Below are 18,067 nucleotides of genomic sequence, written 5' to 3'. Positions count from 1 at the left end.
ACACCCACTTTAAATCCCCTTTACACTGCCAGAGCCTGGAAAGGGGCTTTGGTGTCAATGAAAGGCAAATGAGAATCAGGCCATTTCCTTAAAAACAAAACCAAACAAAAAATGCTCGGGTTGTTCTTCTGCAACAGCCAAAGAACCTCTTTTAAGCTTTAACATTTTAGACACAGACAAAGGTAATTCATATTTGGTAATTCCACACCCCTTTTGGCTCAAACCAGCAAAAAAACACCCCTCAGTGTCCCCCTGCCATTATCCATTTCTATTGGGCGGGGGGGAGAATTGGGGGGGAGGGAGGCACTCACTTGATAAGGGACCAGGTGAGTTACATCTGGAAAAAGTAAACTACTCAGCATGTTTAGCTCAGCTCTTTTCAGACTATTTTTAACGACTTGGACTTCCAGTGAATAGTGAGCAAGCGCTGTATTACATTTTAGCAAATTGAATTACAGTCATAAAAACAATGCCACTGCGAATCTTTGAAAAAGTGAATCCAAGACAAGAGAGAGTTTAAATATATATGTAAATCTGGAAAACGAATGTTAAATATAATGCCCACAAATTACTCCTTATGTCTAGCATAGTTTAATATGTAAAAGCTTCCACAAACTGATATCTGAACAGAGTACTTCATTTTCTGCACTCCTGTGGCACAATCAACTCCCCCCTCCATAAAACCTGAATAAGGACAACAGGATCACGTTGAATATAATTACATAAAGAACATTAAGGAAGCAGTTTGTTCATGGAGCTGAGTCAGAACCTTAATGTTAATAATGTAACATATTATTGGACATAAGAGACTAGCTAGCAGGTGCATATGTTCCACTGCCCTCTACTGGCTGGAATCAGAACTCTCAGTTGTGTTGGGCCCCTACTATACTGATACCAGATAATGGAGATTCTCTTTTGGCTCAAGTGGCGGGAGGTACCTGTGCTTCTGGAACAGGAGAATCTCAGTCACTGTAAAGTTTTGAGTGGTGACACTGCAAGCACAGTGAGAACTATGGAAGTCCTAGGTTACAATATTTTTTCTGTTTAAAGGGTTGCTGTTGAACAATGTGGATCCGGGATGCAGCCAGCTATCTTAACATCATTATAATCTGCTGGAACTTGATCCTACACATGGAAGTTTTAAAACTTCACTCTGATCTTCGCATTTTGTTGGGGTGGGGGGCAGTTTAAGCGGTCATTGCTGCGGGTTCAGAGCAAAAAAAAAAAAAGAGACGGATACAGTATGCGCCTTGCAAATACCATTCCCAGAGCTGTGCAGATTCCAGGTGAAATTATTAAAGATGCTGGTGCACAAACAAAATACAGCCATAATAGCTCTAGCCCTGTTTAAACTAAACAAAACAAAAAAAACGAGTGAGATAATAAAGAGGACCTTAAAAAACAGAAGGTTTTGTGTTTGAGATTAAGAACTTGTCTGTGAGGGGCTGGTTTATAAACACAGGACCAGCACTGAACGTTATACCACAAGAGCCCAGGCTCCAGAGTGGAAAGTCCCATGGGAAGACTACAGATACCTGGAAAAACAATGCAAGTTTAATCACCTGGGGCCTAAACCCCAACTGCCCTGAGCTTTGCATCATCACTCAAGTCTGGGCAAAGCAAGGTGTAAAATTCCCCTTTGGAAGCAAATTACTCTCTCTTTGAATGAGTGTAAATGACAAAGCTGCAAGGCAGTGGAGAATCAGGCCCCTGGAGTGCCCCCAGTATCATATAGCTGGGGAGGGGGTTTAAATTACCTGTGGAGTAGACAGACTTTCCTTACACAGCCATCCCAAGATCTGCAGGGAATCCCCACAGTCATCCCAAGATCTCCCATTAACCCTTTGCAGCCCTCCCTGCTCCTATGGCAACTCTCCTCTCTCTCAAGGCTTGCCTTCACTGCACGAGTAACTTGTCTTATAACCTGAGCATTGTCCCTAATTCGAGACCCATCCACACACAAAAACCCCAGGGTGGTGGACCTTTTAACTGGAGTTGGCTGGCCTGCCTGGTGGTATAGTCTGCAGCTCAGGTTAGCAGAACTCATCAGCTGCTAATACAACCACCCCAGGTAGCTCACGTGCTATTTTGTAGAGTGGCCACTCTCACTTGAGCTAGACTTAGTTGAGAGGAATTAACCAGAGCGTAGATAACACAAGTTAACTGTGCAGTGAAGACACAGACTTCAGAAACATGGCACCACAGCCCCTCTAGTCCCACTTGCACCAAAAACCCTGCAGCACAGAGCTTCGGCATTATTATATAGGTACCCCCAGCTGGCCGCATCCCCTCAAAGCCCTGAGCCCCAATCACTCCAAGTTCCCGCAGAGCAGCTTCTGCGGAGCTGATCTCAGGCCAAAGGGACAGATGTCCTGCTTTCAGCCCCTTCACAGGATACAAAGGAAAGGGATGCTCTAGCCCCGGGTTTGGAAGCAAACCCAGGATTTCCACTTCTAGCTGAGCTGGTGGCATTTAATTTAAACACAATAGAGAAGGAACCTCCTGAAACTCAGAATTAGGGTCCAGCAAGGAGGGAAGCCATTTGTAATCACATCACTGTGAATGCAATGTGTGCCCCTGCAAGGAATGCTTTGTCTAACTCCCTTGGCCTCAGGCCATCATGCTGGCATCGCCACTAGCTAGAGGAAGGGCTGGTGCATGAGGGATAATGGCAGGAGATGGAGAGAAAGAGAGAGCCCATTTTGGATACTGATTAAAATATTTTTCCTTGCAAAGAGTCTGTGGGTGTTAAGGACAACATGAATCAAACAAGCACAAGTTCGGGGATCACTGAAGCCTCACAGGGGACTGCTGAAAAGCCATTAAAAAAGGAGGACAAACTGAATGAAAGAAACGTACAGCCTGAATCATGGCATGGATCATTAGAGAGCATATAGACAGAACAATGATAGCGACAAAAATCACAGAAAGAACTTTCCAAGTTACTTAAACCAATAGTCTCAGTAACATGTTTGCCATGGTCTTAGCCGTTGCGTTCATCTGAAGTGCAGTTAGCCTTGTGTTTTCCTCTCGCTCCATGACGTAAGCCAAAAATCAAAACAAAAAGCTCAGTGTCCCTGCTCTTCTATGGAGGTATTTTAGAGAATGAGACACTGGCTGCAGTGAGACACAAAAAGGAACAGTTCCATCGCTTGGTTCTTTCTGGTGACATTGCTTTAGTATGTCACAAGAATCTGAAGTCAGGAACATGCCTTTTTCCTGGCTTTTTTTAAAAAGTAGCACACTGATCTCAGGCCATGATCCTGCAAATACTTACATGCTTCATTGTACACACCTGAGTACCCATTTAAGTCAGCTACTCACATGTTTCAAGCTATTCTTATGTGTAGGTGTTTGCAGGATCAAGGCTGCAGTTCATTTCTTCTCTGTCAGCTGGTGACAATTCCTTACAGCAAAATGAGATCTGCTATAATTGCCGGTCATTGTAGCTTCTTTGGGGTACATGTAATTAATCCCTTTAGCTCATCAATACCCCAGGAACAGAATGACAGACAGTGCTGCAAAACCACTGAAGTATATTTCCACCGCCTTCTAAAACATCAAAACTTCTCTCTCTGCCTTTTTTTTTTTTAAAGTCACATTTCTTCCTGTTGATATTTTGATGTCAGACCTGTAGACACTATATGTGTGAGCGAGCTGTTAAAACCAGAACGGTTACAGACAACTTCTCCATTTTTTGTTTTAATATCCGTCTTGTGCAGATATACGGGATCGCCTGAAAATATCCCACAGTGAATTGCAGCTGCTTTCTTCCGAATTTTCCAAATTACACACGCACCCTCTTTCGCGCGCACCCCCATACACGCAGCAAAGTTCACCGCAGAATTTTTTTTTTTTTAAATGATGGTTACCTTTGAAAATAAAAAAGTTCACTCCACCCCAGTAACTTTGCAGGGGGTGGAAAAGATGGGGAATAAAAACAAGCACTGACAGAAAAAATAAAATGAAATAAAAAGGAGGCCCTCGTTCACAAAAATTAAGCTCTCCAAAGCTCCTGACTGAGTCTCATGCTGGTAGGGGGAGACTTATCCAGCCCAGGCTAATCTCCAGACTCCAGCACTTTGAGTGACTCTCCCCTGAGGGCAAACCCTGGTGGAGAGGGGGCCGTTTCGGGGCGGAGGGGGCTGTTTCAAAGCGGCTCCGGGGCGCAGCCCTGCAGAAAGGGGGGGTCACTCGGGGCGCGAGCCCCGGAGAGCAGAGGGAAGCGGGGCTCCCGCACCACGCGCGGCCAGGCACTTGCAGCGTCCCGCCAGCAGCGGTCGCGGCTGAGCCGCGCACAGAATATTCCTGATCCAGATCAATCAGCAGCCCTGGGGAGGCGATCATGGAGGAAAGCGAACGGCCGGATCCAAAGAGCCACCGACCGAGCGGCGCCGCGCGGAGGCGGCCGGCACCTGGGCGCCAGGCGGGGCGCGGGGCGCCGCGGGGCCCGGGGAGGGGCGGCGGGGGGGGAGCCGAAGTTTGCTCCTTGGGCAGCGCCGCGCCGCGGGTGATTAGTAATAATGGCGGATATGAATCAGCTCCGGGGAATCTGACCCTACGTCTAGAACTGGACAAAAACTACAGTCCGGGGCTTTCCCCAGGTATCCGCGCTGCACCGCGGCGCTCTGCTTGTGCCTCCGAAAAGGGGCTGGGAAACTTGCCCTCCAGTTGCCGTCGGAGACTTACCCTGGTTGATGGAAGTCCCGGGGAGGTGGGCGTTCAGGTTGGGCTTGTAAGACATTCCTAGAGACATGGCAAAGGCAAGAAAGAAAAATGCCCTGACACTCCGTGGAGCGTCTCTGTGTCTCCCAGACACTTTGGGTTGTTTACAGCGGTAGCAGCACCGGCAAATATGGCCGTCACTTATATTGACACCCACAATGCAATATATCATCCATACATCATTAGGAGACATGCATCCAAAAACTTTAGGGGAGAAAAGGCATTCACACGTCTCTCCCAGCCAGGGTCCTTCTCGCCCAGAGCACTTTAGATTTTTATTGCTGGGGGGGGTCATTTTGATTTTTAAAGAGCAAACAATAGAGCTCTGGGGGTTGTTATTGTTTTAAATAACATGGGGTTTTAAATTAACTTCAGAAACTTTTGGCAGAACTTTTGGGTTGAAAGCTTATCCTGTAACTTGTTCAAAGGGGGGAGTTCGGGGTGTGGGGAAGTGTTGAAGGGGCATTCTTTAAAGGATAAAAAGAGCTGGATTTGTTTTAGGGTGGCTGGGATGGGTTTTTGCGGGAGATTAGGCAATAATCTGTATTTTTAAAAATTTAATATTATAATCTTTCCAATTAATTTGAGTGGTGGGCAATATCTGCTAATAAGTTAGAAAACATTCTTTTCAATTCTCCTAATAAAGTGAAACAGGTGTTCTTTTCAGTTATTTTATATACTAAATACCGTTTCTGTCTGACCATCAGTTTGGTCTGATCAGAGGTTGAAGGTTAATATAGACTGCAGCAACTGAGAGTTTTAATAAAGACAAAACTAGATGATAATAATAATAATTAACTGGTTTTCTGTTTGCAAGGACGTGGTCATGAAAAATAAATGTCCACGTCGATTCAGAATGCTGAAGTTTAAAAAATTTTAAAAAGTCTCAGAAACACCAATCTGTGACCCCAAAACTCATTCAGACGATGGGATCGATTTAATTGCAACAGAGTTATCCTCAGATTTATCCACAGTAAACCTGTGGGATATTCAGTTCAAATGATTCCAGATTTACCTGAGTGTAATTGATCAGAATCTGGCCGACTGCCTTTTCTAGTGGGTTCTGCAACTGTAATTAAGCACCATGCTGGAACTTTCACATTACATGGCATTTCCATTGTACGAGTGTCACTCTGAGAAGGCTGTAACACTGTTATAATTTCTACTAATATTTTACAACCAGATGGGGCCCAATCCCGTTCCTTTTTAATGGCAGCCTCCCCTTGACTTACATGGCACAGAATTGGGCCTATATCATCTTCCATTTCATTAGTGCTTTACAAAGGAAGGTAGGTGTGATCTCCATTTTATAGGTGGAGAAACTGAGTCACAGAGGTTAAACAATTTGTGTAAGGTCACACAACAGGAACTGCAACTCAAGTCTCTGAGCTCCACTCCCCTGTTCTACCCACTAAACACTACATAAGGGCACTGTCTAATAGGAATAATCATGGCTGATGCCTGATCTACTGTAAAATAAATGATCTGGGTGTTCTGAAGTATCACTTTCAACTCCAAATGCATCTCAAGTTAGGGCAGTGGAGCCCAGAGTGGTGAGGACTATTGCTTAAACAACTGATGTGTGCTGTACTCTGTTATCACAGGGCCTGAAAGCCTAAGGCACAGAATTATATGCTTTTTACCCCATATTTTCAAAGTGGCGCGTAAAGCTTGGCTGCGCAATTCTCATCAAAGTCAACAGGAGTCACACAGCTAAACCCCCTAACCAGCACTTTGCAAATTGATGCCTGACTGTCCCTGAAACTTTGCTGCAGGATTTGGAAATAATTGTGTTTACAATGATCCCTCGAATGCTTGTAAAACTTTGCAGAAACACACAATTCTTGGCCTTGCTCTTTGTGGGCCTGATTCTCCATTGCCCTGACCCTGCTGCAGTCCTTTACACGTCTATGAAGTAGGTGTAGAATGGTGCCTTTCCCAGTTAGTAGTATTCTACAGCCACTCTGCATTAGTGTAAACTGCAGGGCCTTGGAGAATTAGAGTCTGGGTGGTTTACCTGGTTCTTACACTGACAGCTTAAAAATATACAATGCTCCTATAATAAATGTCTTCAAAATAGCAAAGACCCTATGAAAGCATCTCTCTTTAGAATACAGTAGTACAAGGTGTAGAGGGACCCTTCTACTTTTTTGAGCACTCCCTTTTTTTCTTTCTCCACTGATAGGAAGCTGTCAAGAATTTAGAGCCGGATTCTCCATCACTGACACCTGTGCAAAGTGGGTGTCTATTGATACCCTGTCAGAACAATAGGATTTTACATCAACTCTGCAACTCTCTTGGCTCAGCTGTAAATGACAACACAAGGTGCAAGACCACAGAAAATCAGACCCTTAAGTTTTGGCACCTGCAATACATGTCAACTTTACTTGGCTTGACTGGCTACCTTTTGTTCTGACTTTTCACTCTGGGCAGCCCCCAGTGAAATTGGCTTGGGTACAAAGTGACCAAAAGTTGTTCCCATCTGTCTAATGGTCTGTGGTCCATGTAAAATTAGTGGTCTCCGTTTAATCATTTGTGGCTGCAACAAAAAAACACCATCCCAACAATCTACCTTGTTGGCAATTGTAGCAAGGATACCAGAGCCAAATTCCCTCAGAGATACTGCCTTCAGGTGAGGGTCAGGTCATGTTGCTGGGGTCCACATTCTGCAAACAGAGGACATCACTTCCATTGTTCTCCATCCAGCACCTGTCAGGTGCAATAACCTCTATTCATGGGACACCCAGCAGAGATAGAAGCTGGGAACCTTCTGCACCAAAATCATGTCTCCACCACCTGAGCTGACTGTTAACTGGTAGCAGTAGTGGGCTTTTAATCCCTATGTAGGCCAGCCACTAGAAGGGGACATGTCCTACAGAACCAGTGTGTTACATGAGTTTGATGTTCTCTCCCAACACTCACACTCTGAAGGCAGGAGTGACTTAAAATAAGAATGTGTTCTTAATTTTTTTTAATCAAAGGAGAAAAGGCCATAAGTGGGGCTAGTCTCCACTAAATCATCTCCTCCTCTCTATACACCTTGTTTCTGGCCCCCTTACATGCAGTTACATTTCCAAATACTACTGCACTATCAGAAAGACATAAGCTGTGTGACCCCTCACCTGGTTCTTCTCCTTCTGTGTACTTTCTTTATTTCCATTATCAGTGTTTCTCAACCCCCTTCCTCCAAGGCCATTGGGCACCCTACAGAAATATACAGCATTAGTAAGGGCCCAGCTCTTTTTAGGCAAAAGCTTCTGCTGAGTTTCTCCTGAGAAAGTACTGCAGGACTGGATCCTACATCCCTCTAGCTTTTGGAAAGAAACACACACAAACTACATTTAAATGATGTTATAAGACTAAAACCCAAACCAAAGGAATTCAAAGTTCACCTGACATAAAACACGTCTGGTGCAGCACTCATAGGTGGTAACTCCTTTGTACCTGTGATCTGTTAGATTGTGTATTGGGTTAGGTGCCAGGACACCTGAGTTAATGTCTCACCTCTGCCAATGACTTCCTGTGTGACCTGTAGTCACAGTAGCAAACAGTAGTAAATATTTATATGATGGTAGTGCCCAAAGCCCCCAGTTGGGTTTGGTATCTTATTGTTCAGGTTGCTGTACAAACACAGAAAAAAGACCATCCCTGCTTTGATGGACTACAGTCTAAAGTCACAAGTGGCCTGATTTTCACAGGCGCTGAACATCCTTAGTTCCCACTGACCTCAGTGAGAGTTGTGTATGTTCACCAGTTGTGAAATGAGACTAGTAACCTCTCTATCATCTCTGAAAATAAAGTAAAATAATAATAATTATGTAGATCTACCTATATAAAGCACGTGGAGAGCTACAAATAGAAAGCAATAGCCGAGTGCAAAGTAGCCATGTTTATTATCCTATAGGGTTAAACCATTAAATTAGAAAAGGAGTACTTGTGGCACCTTAGAGACTAACCAATTTATTTGAGCATAAGCTTTCGTGAGCTGGATGAAGTGAGCTGTAGCTCACGAAAGCTTATGCTCAAATAAATTGGTTAGTCTCTAAGGTGCCACAAGTACTCCTTTTCTTTTTGCGAATACAGACTAACGCGGCTGCTACTCTGAAACCTGTCATTAAATTAGAGGAATTAAAGGTGGAGCATCAAAATCTCGGCATTTCTTTGCCACTGTGATTTGTGTAAAAAACTGCTAGTGGGTGTTAATATCAATTGAACTAATTTGGTTAATTTGAACTAATTAAGTTGTGTGTGTTTTAACATTAACGCTCTACCTGCTGGGGAAACATACATACCAGCTGGAAGTGAGGGGAAGAAATTAGAGCTTTGTCCCTTCTCTGGAAGGAATTTATATTCAATCATTTTTGTAAATATCCCCAAGATTTTAAGGACCTAGAAATACTTATAATCAAATAATCATATAGAATATATGCAAATAAATAATTATATGCAATATAATAATTACATAAATTGTATATGAGAGGTGGTAAAATGAGCTCTTGAGGTCTCATGTAAATATGTCTTTAGAGACTTTTCAAAGCACAAATTACTGAGCCACAAGTTGATGACAGCTCCTCCAGAGCTTTTATCGTCTATCTTTACAAACGTACAACTGCTTCCAAGTCTGCTGGGTAAAAACATATTTAGGAACTTCCACAAATGGTGATTATTTGCCTAATAATCTCTAATGGCTCTTCAGTGGTGACTAGTGAAGGCATCTCTGGTGAAGACAGATCATCGTATTCCCTTTCTGTGCCTCCAGTGTGTGGGGCCTTGATATTCCACCCCAAACATCATTTTCCCAAAGCCTCCCAGCTTTCTTACACTCACAAGGCTTCTGTTCCACATACAGCTACCTCTCATTTCCTACCATCACCACTTATTGCTCCTATCCAACAAGATTTCCCTCCCCTTGCTGAAATGCCACGCCATGTGTCTTTAGTACTAGATGTAGTTTCTTTCTTTGTCATGCTTCTTGTTGCTTAAAGTGTGCTGCACCAGAAGTCTGCAGAGCCTGTGCTGGTTATAGACAGAATGGAACCATTTGGGAAGCTAGGCAGTGGGAAACAAGAGGGTTGCAAGCAGAGGAGAATGCATGAGGGAATCTGTCTCTTGCAAGTTCTCTGGACATTAGGCTAGTGGCTTTTTTCTGAGCATCTTTGCTTAATGTCTTTTCTTAGATATTGCATTGTGTAAAGTGTTGCTCAATACTCCGCATCTATCTGGTAGATTCACCCTTCTGATAACAACACTTGGCCCTTTTTTATAAAGCACCCAGAGATCTCAAAGCCTTTTACAAACAATAATGCATTAAATCTCACAACTCCCACTTCACAGAGTGGTGAATTCAGATACAGAGCGGTTACGCCACAAAACTAGCAGCAGCTGATGGGGAGTGAAGTCCAAGAGTCCTGATTCCCTGCTCCCCCAGACACCCTTTCTCTCCTGATCCCCCTCTTTCCTGATCCCCCAGACAGCCTCTCTCTCCAAACTTCCCCAAAACAGACTTCTTCCCAACCCAGCCCTATCCCCTCACTAGCTCTGGGGAGACTGACTCTCCCTTCCAGCCCTAGGATAATCTTGTTTCTCTCCCATGCCTGAGTTCTTCATCTTCCTGCCAAGTGGAACAGTCCTGCCAGGCAGACAGTTGGGTGCTCCCTCCCTGTCTGCATCTCTGACTCCAGGTTCTCTCTGTTTATCAGGCCCATGTCCCCTGGATTCTGCCATAGAAGTGACCAGTAAAATAGAACACTGTCCAAAGGCCTCTTTCTGAATGTGTAACAAAAGCCTGAGGGGGTTAAAATAAAGGGGCCTTGCTGCTGCTGCTACTTGGAAATATTAGGAGTATCAAGTCTGGTCTTCCCTGGTTTGCTGGAGGTCTCCTTGGAGCACCAGAGAACTGAAGTGAGAGATTTCTTAAACCTCAGTCACGCAATTGTGTGTCTAGAATCTTGAACACAGAGCACATCTTGCCTGCCCCACCCCGCCCAGCTCTTTGCCTGGAATCTAAGTGACAGGTGTGAACAAAACCAGCTAAACAGCCTGACTAAGAATCCTTTCCCCTCTTGTTCATTCAGCTCTGAGGCTCCTGGCGCTGTGTGATGCCAGCACTCTAACGGCTCTCCAGGATAGAGGGCAGACAAACCCTGGATGTCCAGCGCAAAATACAACAGAAAACAAGAACAGGGATGAACTTTTGGATTAGTTTGCTTTGTAACAACAGGGGATCTACCTATATCTACCCCTCCTGAAGACAGTGATGGGAAAGGATGGGACCCGCACTGCTGGGGCACAGACGCCAGGGACTGTAAGGAAGTGCTGGGGAGTTCTGGCCTGGCAGTAGAGTTGCCAACATTGTATTTTAAAAATAAGGGACTGTTTTCTTAGCACCCCCGCCACACTCCTGCTCCCAGTGTTATCATTAATAAAAGATAGTTACCTTTTCCCTAAATGGTGTTCTTTGAGATCATGGAATCATAGAATCATAGAATATCAGGGTTGGAAGGGACCTCAGGAGATCATCTAGTCCAACCCCCTCCTCAAAGCAGGACCAATCCCCAACTAAATCATCCCAGCTAGGGCTTTGTCAAGCCTGACCTTAAAAACTTCTAAGGAAGGAGATTCCACCACTTCCCTAGGTAACGCATTCCAGTGTTTCACCATCCTCCTAGTGAAAAAGTTTTTCCTAATATCCAACCTAAACCTCCCCCACTGCAACTTGAGACCATTACTCCTCGTTCTGTCATCTGCTACCTCTGAGAACAGTCTAGAGCCATCCTCTTTGGAACTCCCTTTCAGGTAGTTGAAAGCAGCTATCAAATCCTCCCTCACTCTTCTCTTCCGCAGACTAAACAATCCCAGTTCCCTCAGCCTCTCCTCATAAATCATATGTTCCAGTCCCCTAATCATTTTTGTTGCCCTCTGCTGGACGTTTTCCAATTTTTCCACATCCTTCTTGTAGTGTGGGGCCCAAAACTAGACACAGTACTCCAGATGAGGCCTCACCAATGTCTAATAGAGGGGAACGATCACGTCCCTCGATCTGCTGGCAATGCCCCTACTTATACATCCCAAAATGCCATTGGCCTTCTTGGCAACACCGGCACACTGTTGACTCATATCCAGCTTCTCGTCCGCTCTAACCCCTAGGTCCTTTTCTGCAGAACTGCTGCTGAGCCATTCGGTCCCTAGTCTGTAGCGGTGCATGGGATTCTTCCGTCCTAAGTGCAGGACTCTGCACTTCTCCTTGTTGAACCTCATCAGATTTCTTTTGGCCCAAGCCTCTAATTTGTCTAGGGCCCTCTGTATCCTATCCCTACCCTCCAGCATATCTACCTCTCCTCCGAGTGTAGTGTCATCTGCAAACGTGCTAAGGGTGCAATCCACACCATCCTCCAGATCATTAATGAAGATATTGAACAAAACTGGCCCAAGGACTGACCCTAGGAGCACTCCACTTGATACCGGCTACCAACTAGACATGGAGCCATTGATCACTACCCGCTGAGCCTGACAATCTAGCCAGCTTTCTATCCACCTTATAGTCCATTCATCCAGCCCATATTTCTTTAACTTGCTATCAAGAATACTGTGGGAGACCATGTCAAAAGCTTTGCTAAAGTCAAGGAACAACACGTCCACTGCTTTCCCCTCATCCACAGAGCCAGTTATCTCGTCATAGAAGGCAATTAGATTAGTCAGGCATGACTTGCCCTTGGTGAATCCATGCTGACTGTTCCTGATCACTTTCCTCTCCTCTAAGTGCTTCAGAATTGATTCCTTAAGGACCTGCTCCATGATTTTTCCAGGGACTGAGGTGAGGCTGACTGGCCTGTAGTTCCCAGGATTCTCCTTCTTCCCTTTTTTAAAGATGGGCACTACATTAGCCTTTTTCCAGTTGTCCGGGACCTCCCCCGATCACCATGAGTTTTCAAAGATAATGGCCAATGGCTCTGCAATCACATCCGCCAACTCCTTTAGCACTCTCGGATGCAGCACATCCAGCCCCATGGACTTGTGCTCGTCCAGCTTTTCTAAATAGTCCCGAACCACTTCTTTCTTCACAGAGGGCTGGTCACCTTCTCCCCATGCTGTGCTGCCCAGTGCAGCAGTCTGGGAGCTGACCTTGTTTGTGAAGACAGAGGCAAAAAAAGCATTGAGTACATTAGCTTTTTCCACATCCTCTGTCACTAGGTTGCCTCCCTCATTCAGTAAGGGGCCCACACTTTCCTTGACTTTCTTCTTGTTGCTAACATACCTGAAGAAACCCTTCTTGTTACTCTGAACATCTCTTGCTAGCTGCAACTCCAGGTGTGATTTGGCCTTCCTGATTTCACTCCTGCATGCCCGAGCAATATTTTTTTATACTCTTCCCTGGTCATTTGTCCAATCTTCCACTTCTTGTAAGCTTCTTTTTTGTGTTTAAGATCAGCAAGGATTTTACTGTTGAGCCAAGCTGGTCGCCTGCCATATTTACTATTCTTTCTACACATCGGGATGGTTTGTCCCTGTAACCTCAATAAGGATTTTTTAAAATACAGCCAGCTCTCCTGGACGCCTTTCCCTCTCTTGTTATTCTCCCAGGGGATCCTGCCCATCAGTTCCCTGAGGGAGTCAAAGTCTGCTTTTCTGAAGTCCAGGGTCCATATTCTGCTGCTCTCCTTTCTTCCCTGTGTCAGGATCCTGAACTCAACCATCTCATGGTCACTGCTTCCCATCCACTTTTGCTTCCCCTACTAATTCTTCCTGGTTTGTGAGCAGCAGGTCAAGGTCTGCCCCTAGTTGGTTCCTCCAGCACTTGCACCAGGAAATTGTCCCCTACCCTTTCCAAAAACTTCCTGGATTGTCTGTGCACCGCTGTATTGCTCTCCCAGCAGATAGGGTGATTGAAGTCTCCCATAAGAACCAGGGCCTGCGATCTAGTAACTTCCGTTAGTTGCCAGAAGAAAGCCTCATCCACCTCATCCCCCTGGTCTGGTGGTCTATAGCAGACTCCCACCACAACATCACCCTTGTTGCTCACGCTTCTAAACTTAATCCAGAGACACTCAGGTCTTTCTGCAGCTTCTTACCCGAGCTCTGAGCAGTCATACTGCTCCCTTACATACAGTGCAACTCCCCCACCTTTTCTGCCCTGCATGTCCTTCCTGAACAGTTTATATCCATCCATGACAGTACTCCAGTCATGTGAGTTATCCCACCAAGTCTCTGTTATTCCAATCACATCATAATTCCTTGACTGTGCCAGGACTTCCAGTTCTCCTTGCTTGTTTCCCAGGCTTCTTGCATTTGTGTATAGGCACTTGAGATAACTTGCTGTTTGTCCTCCTTTCTTAGTATGAGGCAGGAACCCGCCCCTTTCGCGCTTTCTTGCTCGTGCTTCCTCCCAGTATCCCACGTCCCCACTTACCTCAGGGCTTTGGTCTCCTTCCCCCGGTGAACCTAGGTTAAAGCCCTCCTCACTAGGTTAGCCAGCCTGCTTGCGAAGATGCTCTTCCCTCTCTTCGTTAGGTGGAGCCCATCTCTGCTAGCACTCCTCCTTCTTGGAACACCATCCCATGGTCAAAGAATCCAAAGTCTTCTCTCCGACACCACCTGCGTAGCCATTTGTTGACGTCCACGATTCGACGGTCTCTACCCAGGCCTTTTCCTTCCACGGGGAGGATGGATGAGAACACCACTTGCACCTCAAACTCCTTTATCCTTCTTCCCAGAGCCACGTAGTCTGCAGTGATCCGCTCAAGGTTTTCTTGGCAGTATCATTGGTGCCCACGTGGAGAAGCAGGAAGGGGTAGCAATCTGAGGGCTTGATGAGTCTCGGCAGTCTCTCTGTCACATCATGAATCCTAGCTCCTGGCAAACAGCAAACTTCTTGGTTTTCCTGGTCGGGGAGGCAGATAGATGACTCAGTCCCCCTGAGGAGAGAGTCCCCGACCACCACCACCCGCCTCCTCCTCTTGGGAGTGGTGGTCATGGAACCCCCATCCCTAGGACAGTGCATCTCATGCCTTCTAATCGGCGGAGTCTCTGTCGATGCGTTGCTCATGTCTATTCCACAATAGGTGTGCGTGCTCGCCACGTGCACCAGTGCCGGAAGTTTCTCCCACAGCAGTACCCATATGGGGGGAGCGCCCCCCGCGATTGCTGGAGTGGCACCTGCCTGGTGCGGTGTAAGGGGAGCTGCACACTACCCCCACCCTCAGTTCCTTCTTGCCAGACAACTCCGACAGAGGGGAAGGAGGGCGGGATGTGGAGTTGACATGAGCAACACATCTCGAAGAACACCAGTTACGAAAAAGGTAACTGTCTTTTCTTCTTCCAGTGATTGCTCACGTGTATTCCACAATAGGAGATTCCAAGCTATATCTGTTGGAGGTGGGTAGGAGTTCACAAGTTCCCAGGATGGAGGACAGCCCTGCCGAACCCAGCGTCATCCCTGGTTTGGGAGACAATCGCATAGTGCGAGGTGAACGTGTGAACTGAAAACCAAGTGGCGGCCCTACAGATGTCCTGAATGGGGACGTGGGCAATAAAGGAAGCCGACGAGGCCTGCGCTCGAGTCGAGTGTGCCCTCACAATGGGCAGTGGGGGGACACCTGCCAGCTCATAACAGGAACGGATGCACAAAGTGATCCCATTGGAAAGCCACTGAGCGGAAATCGGCTGGCCCCTCATGCGATCGGCCGAGGCGACGAACAGTTGTGAGGGCTTTCTGAATGGCTTGGTCCGCTCGAGGTAGAAACCCAGAGCGCGTCGCACATCGAGCGTGTGGAGACTGTGCTCCTCATCGGACATGTGGGGCTTGGGGCAGAGGACCGGTAGAAAAATGTCCTGACCCATGTGGTAAGCGGAGACCACCTTCAGGAGGAATGTGGGGTGTGGGCGGAGCTGGACCTTATCTTTATGAAAAACCATGTACGGCAGCTCAGAAGTCAGGGCCCTGAGCTCTGAGACTCGCCTGGCTGACATGATTGCAACCAGGACGGCCACCTCCCATGAGAGGTGAGACCAGGAGCACATGGCCACTGGTTCAAAAGGGGGCCCTGTGAGACAAGCCAACACCAGGTTCAGGTCCCCCTGCAGGACCGAGGGTCTAGAATATGGGGAAAGACAGTCCAACCCCTTGAGGAACCAGCCAGTCATAGCATGGGAAAATACCGTGTGCCCCTGCACTGGCAGATGGAAGGCCAATATGGCTGCCAGGTGCACCTTGACTGATGAAGGTGCCAGGCCCTGGGTTCTCAGGTGGAGGAGGTAGTCAAGAATAAGCTGGATAAGCTGAATAAGCTCCAATGATGGGGCCCTGTCCCTGAACGGAACCCCTTGGAGCATGTTGTTTGGGGTGGACCACCACCGTAGGGAGGTGATCACAGAGTCCGGCACGGTGAGAACCTTCTCCATCCTGTCCGTGGCCTGGGAGAACTTCGACGCCAACCAGAGCTGGAGGGGCCTCATCCTGAGTCTGGTGTGACAGACCACGTACGTGCACGCTGACATGTGACCCAAGAACTGCAGGCAAACCCTGGCTGTTGTCACCAGGAACTTTGAAACCAAGTCAATGAGACCTTTCAGGGTCTCGAATCTGTCTGGCGGGAGAGAGGCTGTGGCCGACGCTGCGTCCAGGAGCGCCCTGATAAACTCTATGCGTTGGACCGGGACTAACGTGGATTTGGTGCTGTTTACCAACAGGCCCAAGGCAGTGCATGTGGACAGTAGGAGCGCCACGTGATCCCTCACCTGTGACCGGGAGGTACCCTTGACCAGCCAATCATCCAGATATGGAAATATCTGGACCCCCCCTCCCCCCGCCATCTGGGTAGGCTGCTACCACCGTCATGCATTTTGTAAACACCCTGGGGGAAGTGGACAGACCAAATGGGAGGACCATGAATTGCTAGTGATTCTGTCCCACCATGAAACAGAGGAAGTGCCTGAGCCCCTCGAATATGTGGATGTGGAAGTATGTGTCCTATGGATCAAGGGCAGTGTACCAGTCCCCAGACTCCAGGGCAGGGATGATGGAGGCCAGGAAAACCATGTGGAACTTGAGTTTCACCATGTACTGGTTCAGACCTCACAGGTCCAGATGGCTCTGAGCCCCCCCTTTGGCCTTCGGGATAAGGAAGTATCAGGAGTAATACCCCTTGCCCATGAACTCCTTGGGCACCGCCTCTACCTCTCCTAGTCCTAGGAGCCGCCCCACCTCCTGCTCGAGCAGAGCTTCATGCGAGGGATTCCCCCAAGAGGGACAGAATTGGGGGGATTTTGAGTGGGGAGGAAGTAAACTGGAGGGTTTAACCCCAGGAGATGGTGTTGAGGACCCATTAGTCCAAGGTTAGCTGTGACCATTCTGGGAGGAAAGCACACAATGGGTTGGAGAAGGGGAGCTTTATTGAGGGTGGATCCCTGATGAGGACAGCGGGGTGCCCCCTAGTGGCCCGTCAAAAGCGCCTTTTCCCCGCCGGCTTGCCCTTAGAGGAGCCAGGCTGGGGGGCCGGCCGAGACTGCCTCTGAGGGCGTCTCTTATAGTCCCACTGTTTCTTGTGGGCAGTCTCATACTTCGGGAGGGCAGCCTGGGTGGGAGTCTGCTGCGACTTGAATTTAGGTTTTGCCAGAGCCGGTACATATAGGCCCAGAGTCTGGAGGGTTGTGTGGGAGTCTTTCATGCCGTGCAGCCTTGTATATGTCTCCTCCGCAAACAGGGCTTTCCCATCAAACAGGAAATCCTGCGTGGAGGACTGCGCCTCGCTGGAAAGCCCAGAGAGCAGGAGCCATGATGCCCATCTCATCGACACCACGGAGGCCATGCATTGTGCAGCCGTATCCACAGCATCCGAGGCTGCCTGCAGGAACGCCCGAGCGGCTGCTGCCCCCTCCTCCACTAGCACCTTGAACTCCTTTCTGTCGCACTCCTGGAGGGAGTCCTCAAACTTGGTCAGGGAGCCTCACCGATTGAATTCATACTGGCCCAGGAGAGCCTGATGATTTGCCACTCACAACTGGAAGCTCTAGGATGAATAAATTTTCCTTCTGAAAGAGTCCAGTGTCCGAGAGTCTTTGTTCTTTGGGGTTGAGGCTGGTCGACCCTGCCGTTTCCTGTGGTTGACCGACTCGACCACCGGGGAGTTGGACGCTGGGTGGGTATACAAGTACTCATGCCCTTTAGTGGGTACAAAGTACTTGCGTTCCGCCCTCTGAGAGATAGGGGCCAATGAGGCCGGTGTCTGCCACAGGGCATTTGAAATTTTAGCCACCCCTTCATGGAGAGGCAAGGCCACCCTGCCCGGTGCCGACGAGAACAGCACGTTAAACAGGGAGTCTGAGGGCTCCTCCATCTCCTCTGGCG

At 47.5% G+C, this 18,067-nt stretch overlaps 1 protein-coding gene across 2 annotated transcripts in view; it reads right to left on the bottom strand.

Annotated features, from left to right (window-relative positions):
* Positions 1–18,067, bottom strand: part of CDK2AP1 (cyclin dependent kinase 2 associated protein 1) — a 33,981-nt gene that overhangs the window by 13,155 nt on the left and 2,759 nt on the right. The window contains exon 1 of one of the 2 annotated variants that reach the window (XM_077834624.1): positions 4,690–4,940. The exons of the other annotated variant lie outside the window; for it this stretch is intronic. Coding sequence (XP_077690750.1) covers positions 4,690–4,918 — 229 coding nt within the window. The 5' untranslated portion in view covers positions 4,919–4,940. Of the gene's footprint in view, positions 1–4,689; positions 4,941–18,067 lie in introns of those variants that run through there. 2 annotated transcript variants of the gene reach the window in all.

Source organism: Eretmochelys imbricata, chromosome 15, assembly GCF_965152235.1.
Source record: "Eretmochelys imbricata isolate rEreImb1 chromosome 15, rEreImb1.hap1, whole genome shotgun sequence".
NCBI lineage: Eukaryota > Metazoa > Chordata > Testudines > Cheloniidae > Eretmochelys > Eretmochelys imbricata.
This window is presented reverse-complemented; position numbering and strand designations above follow the sequence as displayed.